Source organism: Pinus tabuliformis, chromosome J (assembly GCF_031772625.1).
Source record: "Pinus tabuliformis cultivar Carrire ecotype Pingquan chromosome J, CPIR1, whole genome shotgun sequence".
Lineage (NCBI taxonomy): Eukaryota > Viridiplantae > Streptophyta > Pinopsida > Pinales > Pinaceae > Pinus > Pinus tabuliformis.
In genome coordinates, this window is record NC_142295.1 from 121365040 (window position 1) to 121371946 (window position 6907).

The following is a 6907-nucleotide window of genomic DNA, read 5'->3' on the forward strand; positions in this document are numbered from 1 at the left end:
TAATCTAAAGAGCCCATAAAATAATGCAAATTCTGGCAAGATTATGATAAAAATTGGCAGAATTCAAAAAATTGTGGTTTATAGCTATCAAACTTCAAAATTTTCGGTGTCCCAAAGATTCTTGATGACACTGAATCCATTTCCACCATAAAAATAAATAAGTGATTCAAACACTCCAACATTCTGATTTTTGGAATTTTTTTAGAGGATTCTGGCCAGAAATCTATGATATAGCCAAATTTATGGTTTCAGTAGACAACTCTTTTAAATTGTAAATTGTATGGTTGTCTCTGCTAAGGAATTTCAACTATAGTACAACACAAAAAGAAAATGAAGTTTAACAAGACCATATTTCAAATGGAAATACTGATATTTCTATGAGTTTGTGCAGGAACGTAGAGTTTTAGATCTAAGTACAGTTGCGGTGATATATCCTAGTCTGAAGGGGTTGCTCACAATCCTCCTATTTCCAAACATTCCAACATAGCAGGCATCCACAATCGTTTAATGTGGTTAACAATAGATTAAAATGCAGTGTTATGGGGATTTCATCGGACTGCACTTGAGGATATTTTTGAGTTATTGTAACGATTAAGGGCATTGAAAATATCTTCAGTGTGAATAACAGAACATATAAATAAGATTTAAAAAATATATGCATGATTATTGCATTATGATAAACCGATAAAAAACCATGCAATATAATAGTCCGTCGGATTCATAACAATGCAACGTTACAGAGACGGAATTAGCGACGAGTAAAACGACAACAAGAAGGTACAGATATCATAGCCATTTCCTCTTTTATTGTAGATAGCCCGTTCCATAAAACATAGTTTGGACAGATAGAGATGTAGATTTAGCAGTACAAGGTGGGGTTGGAGAGCAGATACTGCTCAATCTTCTTGAACATGGCATTACTCTGTTCCTTCATCTCTTGTGCTTTGCCTTCGTCAACCGGAGCCCCAGGGAGGGTTTCGTAGTTGCAGATCCAAGTCACCACACAGCCGCCTTCTTTCCTGGGAACGATTTTGAGCTCAAAGTTTGAGGCACTCAGTTTCTTGCCCAGCAGCCCTCCTTCTATGGTGGTATACTTGAACACCATCTTCTCCTCGTCCATTTCATCGACTCGCTCCTTCGCGTAGCTGAAATCCTTGTTAGCTGAGACATGAAAATGAAAAACCGTTATAACTGCACTCTAAGTCAATAGAGGAAAAAACTAGAAGCTGAAATATAATCTTGATTTATCCCCATTAATGTTGATTTTATAGCCATAATACCAGGGGTGAAGTTGAGCTGCTTGATGGTGCCGACTCCTCCATCTCCCTGCAGGAAGGTGACGGAAGAGAAAAAATCAGGAAAAATCTTTGGAAGGAGGTTGTGGCTGTCCTTCACTAGGGCGTTCCATAATCTCCTTGCTTCCACCTCACTCAAATCTTCACTTGTTGCAGTCCCACTCACCATCTTGATTACCTAAAGAAGTCTATCAACAACAAGAAATATAAGCTGCTTGTTGTGGTGTGCACTAAGGAGGAGGAAGAAACGGTATATAAAGGCTAACACCCAAAACGGTGCATTTAAGAGTAGTGGTAGTTCGTTAGATGTCACAATCGCGGGGTAATGTGATCCTGAGTGAATTCTTTGCAATCGTATGCCGTCGAGAATGTCAAAGGCAATAATGGAAAAGGCAGGTTAGTGCAACTGCGAACCCCATCACGGATTTCCCGTAAAATGTCGGTAAGACGACTGTAGAATGTAGAAACCAGGATTTTGCGGTGGACCGAAACTATAAATGCTGCTCATCTGACCGAATATATAGGTTTATCTTTACTGAAATGGTTTACAATTGTACATTCATTTCAGATTCACCAATTACGTTTATCAATTTGTTGGGTAGGCCTTATTTTGACAGCGCATTACGCTTTTCGAAAGCGTTCGGGTTTTTGAGCTTTATTACTGTGTATTTGTACCGGGCTTTTCAATTGCCGATGGCGTCATTACGGAGGTTGATTACCGGATTTTCAAATGTCGCCTCTGGTAAGTGAACTTAATTATTGGGCTCTTTATATGCCTTGATTTTTTCATCATTAAAAGAAAGCTCATAAAAATTGTCAATTTAATACTTACCCAAATCTCTATTTTTCTAAATTATTTTCTAATTAAAAAATAAAACCCATAAAAATTTATATTTAATATTTTACACAAATGAGAAAATGGAATTTTTAAATTTAATTAAAAATCATTTGTGTTTATGATGCACAGTAATTAATATATAATGTTATTTTTCAAATTATTTATATTTATTTTATATAGTAATAAGTGATATAGTACATAGTAATTAATAGAGTACACAAAAGTCAATTCTTTCTATCATTACACAATAAGAGGGGAGACATTTCAACCAATCATATTTGAGATAAATAAAAATAAAATTTTATTTAAAAATAATAAATTTAATTTCATAATGTTATATATCTTGCCAGCCGCAGATATAATAAAGAAATAAGCATAATAAGAAAATGGAATGTATTTTGATGAAAAGCAAGTAGATGTCATAAATTTGAACGCGAAAAACAGGTCATGTCATAAATTTAAGTGTAAACAATAATTACAACAAAGAAATAGGTATGAGAAGCAAATGGAATATGACGTGTTTACTAACAAAATTGTAATTATGATAAAATTAAAGTTAATTAGAGGTATGCTTATTATATTTTATTCTCTTTCCATGTGAAAACAAAATTAATTCTAATAAAATTAAAGGTAATTAAAGGTATGCATACAAATTATATTTTATTTTCTTGGGATATGAATTTGTAATTTTTGAATATATTTAGTGAAAAGCATGTATTTAACCTGTTATCACCCCAAGAAACTTTCTTAGGTTGTATCTCACAGATGCTCGGGAACATTACAAACTCAACAAAAATGTTGGAAATAGGTGGATGAATGGAAGGAATGATGCATATTCAAGCCAGATAACCACTTCTACTATGCTTAACCCCATACATGGGTGAGCACCCCGAGACTATAAGGCTTTAGACCACCAATTACTCACAGTTTGAGGATTAGGTGAACATGGAGAATACTGATCACACCAGTAGATGCACAAGACCATGTGATGGTTGGCTGCAACCAGTAAAGAGGTCTGCAAATCTATTTCCTAATGCACAGATAGGATGACAGCTCTCTGGCACTAAGTAAACAAAAATCTGCATAACATATTCAATGATACATACTAGATTCTAACACAAAGGTGGGATAGCAGCCCCTCTAATGCTAAACATCAAGAGCACATGTAAAATGCATAATAGGCACATCCTAGAACAGAATAGAAATGGAAAGTGAGAAATTAACAACAAAAGAAGCTTGTATTAGCTGAAAATGAAGACCAGACGCTGCAGGTATCACAGTAGTTACAGTCTCCAGAAGTTGAACCTTACATTAAAATAACATCCATCAACTTTTACATTGTCTTCTTGGGTATATGTAGAGTTTGTTTACAAAGATATTCTGCTATGTTATGCGTGGAGGGGTCATAATGGATCACCAACCACCTTAACTCTCTGATGGAGTCTCTGCTACAATTTGCATGCTTCAAAGAATGACCCTGATCTTTTTTGATACTCTGCTATCCTTCCTGAGCAGGTGGAATGTTGTCTGAGAGGAGCGCCATAAATGATAAACGCGTTTAACTACTTGAGGCTGGTCCTTTCTATATCGGCCATGCTTTCTTGTTAAATGTAGTTGTTGAGGATTTAATGCCTAAACACTGATAGATGGCCGCTTCTGTCCTTCAGGAGCATGGCGAATGTATGAGCGGGCGGAGAATAGGTGTCGGCCGTTGGATCGCAGAGGTCGATGGTGTAGATCTATCGGCGGGAAACATCGGGAGGAGGCGGAGGCGAAATGATTGTGAGCCATCAGATTTGGCAGATGGACGGCGGAGATCGGCTTACAGGAGGTATCAGGAGGAAATCGTGAACAAACAAACGTGGGCCGTCGGATCGTGGTCGGGCAGATCCGACGGCTATTGGGGGCAGAAGCTGCGTGGAAGATAACATGCGGGGAATAGTACGATGGTGGTAAGCGGTATTCCCTGCACCGCTTTTCGTAGGAGGTGGTATTTGTACATGGGGGGGAGTGATCCCATACATCGCACGACATGTGGCTTATGCAACAGGAGGGAAACCACTTTCCCCGCTGGTTAACATGCGAGAAAATTGCATGGTCGGGAGGAGCGACTACTGTTGGATTGCGGCGACAAACGATCAGACGATGGAGAGATGAACGAGGTTTAACGCACAGGAAAATGGCTGTGGTGGTAGGGAAAAGCACATGGTCAGGTTATATGACGATTCAAACTTAGCGCTCGAGGCTAAATTGAAATGTGGCTTTGATGAATTTCGGGGGTTTTAAACGGGAAATGGAGAGGCTTTATGGAGGAAAAATAGAGAGAGCAGAGGATGTGAGGATAAGTGAAAATGAAGGAGAAGCAGGTAAATGACCGCTGCGAGCTCCTTTTTCTGCAAAAACACATGGCCGAGCTTATATTTTGTCCTCCAAACGCTGAAGTTTGTAGCAGAGCTAACATTGGCTCCTTCTGGGGATGAGATCCTCTCTGTGAGGTCTCAAGAACCTGCAGACCGATGCCTTCATACAAAACTAGCTTAAAAACATTTGCCTAATATCCATTGGGCATTGAATCAAATTGAGTCTATGTTAAAAACTTGTGAAAGAACATGCTTACAAATATTAAGCCCTGAAAAATCTAAACAACATAAATCTTCAAAAACTGGCCAGCTGATGGGCCATCAAAACTGTTTCTCCTCCTTTCGACCGGTTCATCATATATTAACAAAATTGGGTTGATTTGATCCTCTACCTCAAAGAGCTTAGGGCATTTGACCTTATCTGGGAGATATGGATCAAATTTCATCCCCTTTCTGTGTGCTCTCCTCCTTGGATGCTCTTCATGGGAGCCTCTGTACACCTGCTGAATAACCATGGTTGTTGTGTACTTCTCTGTGTCATATGTGGCCTGCACAACTAAAATAAAAGGAGTACCAATGTGTTAATGTGTGGAGGACACAAAGACATCATCTGCTCCTATATCTTGCTTAGAACAATCCTCATCCAAGGAGGAGTCCCATAACTGTACACCCTCTTCCTCTGTCATCTGGCAAGCTGCCCTTTCAAGTTGTGTGGAGGCCAACTGAGTAGGCTTCAGAACATCAAGACTGAGGTGATCAGTATCAGCCTTGGGCATTGAGTTATGGCCTGCCTCAGTGCCTAGTGGGCAACTGTGAGGGATTGTCTTCTGAATAGAAAGAGAAACATAATATGATAGGGAGCTTTCTTCTCCCTTATTGATCACTGGGCAGGGAACAAAAGCAGGTTGGATAATTTGCAGATATGCATAATCATGGGAAGATGAGCTAGCTTCAGGCTCAGATTCTTCGAGGATGAAGGGATCTGCTGCTACTTGCTTCTGTTGATGAGCTTGTTGTTCTGTAGGTACAACAAACTGATGAGCAGTGCCTTTGGATAATGCTTCTTCATATGCAGCTCTGGTTAGGAAAGGGGCACTGCCCTTATCTTCCAAACCATGGACCTCCTCCTCTTCTTCAGGCTGCTCTTCTTCCATGACTATATTCTGACAAAGGGTCTTCACCCTTTGATCTTCGTTTGCATCTTTGGTTCTTTGCAAAATCTGCAACTGCTCCTGTGCTCCTCTATATGGGTTTGGCTTTGGAAGAGTAAAGGAACAAGGAGCTCCTGCTTCTTGAGAATACTGCTCAGCTTCTAGTCTAGAAACTTCAGAGGCTAATGCCTCTATCATCCTGGCTAATATATCGATCTTAAGATTTGAGGATGATGAGGACTCACATCCCCATCTTCTCCTTTCAGCATCACCTTCGAGTCTTTCTGTAGCAATGATATTTGCTTCTACTTCAAAGGCTGCATTTTGCATATTAGCCAAAGAAGTACATTTTCTTTCTCTTAATAACAGGCAGAACTGAGAATCAAAGGCATTTTCATAAGTAATCATAGCAGAAGTAGGGGTAGGCTTTATTTCCGTTGGCATTCTACTATACATATGATTGAATCTGATGTTGAAATCAGATAGTAGCTCACCATCTTCTCTCTGCAAGTTCCCAAATTCAGTATGATAATAGAGAAGATCTTTATTATGTCCCCAGTGCTTTAAAAACACATCGCCTAAGGCCTAAATGTCTGCTATGGACCTAGGGGGTAATTCTTTGAACCATTTTCTAGCTTCCCCATCTAGGCTTTGGACAAAAACCCTCATCCAGACATCCTCTTCATTGATATCTAGGTTATCAGCATAGCTATAAAAGGCCCCTAAATTCTCTTCAGCTGTTACTCCTTCTGTACCAGTAAACTTAGGCATAAATTCTTGATAATCTCCTGCAGGCATGGCATTCAAAGGGGTAGGAAAGACCAAGGGTCCATACCTAGCAGCAACGATTCTTTCTATCTTTGTAAGAGCTTGCTGACCTGCCATGATTGGGGTATATGAAAGGATACTGGTAGACTGAGTGGAATGGATCAATGAAAAGGATGACAGAGACAAAGGAATATGGTGGACAGCATGGATGCTTTCTATAGACTGAGATCCGAAAGGGAAATGAATGAACAAAGAGTTATATGAATCTTTGAAGGTGAGTTTCACTAGCAGAGATACATGGGACTTTTAAGGCTTACCTGATCCTGATGCTCCTTGCTGCAATAGTTTTCTTCTGCTTAATGATCTTCTCAGGGTCAGGCACTAGTTTAGCTGGTGATTTCTGAAGATTTCTCCAAGGATGTCTCACAAACTGAGCCAGAACTGTAATGTGGAGTCGCCAAAGGTTGGTCTTCCTCCAATGGAGTTGCCAGATAG

The 6907-nt window shown here is 39.4% G+C and overlaps 1 protein-coding gene across 1 annotated transcript; it reads right to left on the bottom strand.

The window, feature by feature from the left end:
- Window positions 1–786: 786 nt before the first annotated feature.
- Window positions 787–1516, bottom strand: LOC149225880 (pathogenesis-related protein 1-like). Its single transcript, XM_089375163.1, has 2 exons — window positions 1281–1516; window positions 787–1161 (listed from the first exon to the last, which is right to left on the bottom strand). Exons 1-2 carry the CDS (start codon window positions 1462–1464, stop codon window positions 860–862), a joined length of 486 nt encoding a protein of 161 aa, XP_089231289.1. The 5' UTR covers window positions 1465–1516; the 3' UTR covers window positions 787–859.
- Between the last annotated feature and the right edge of the window lie 5391 nt (window positions 1517–6907).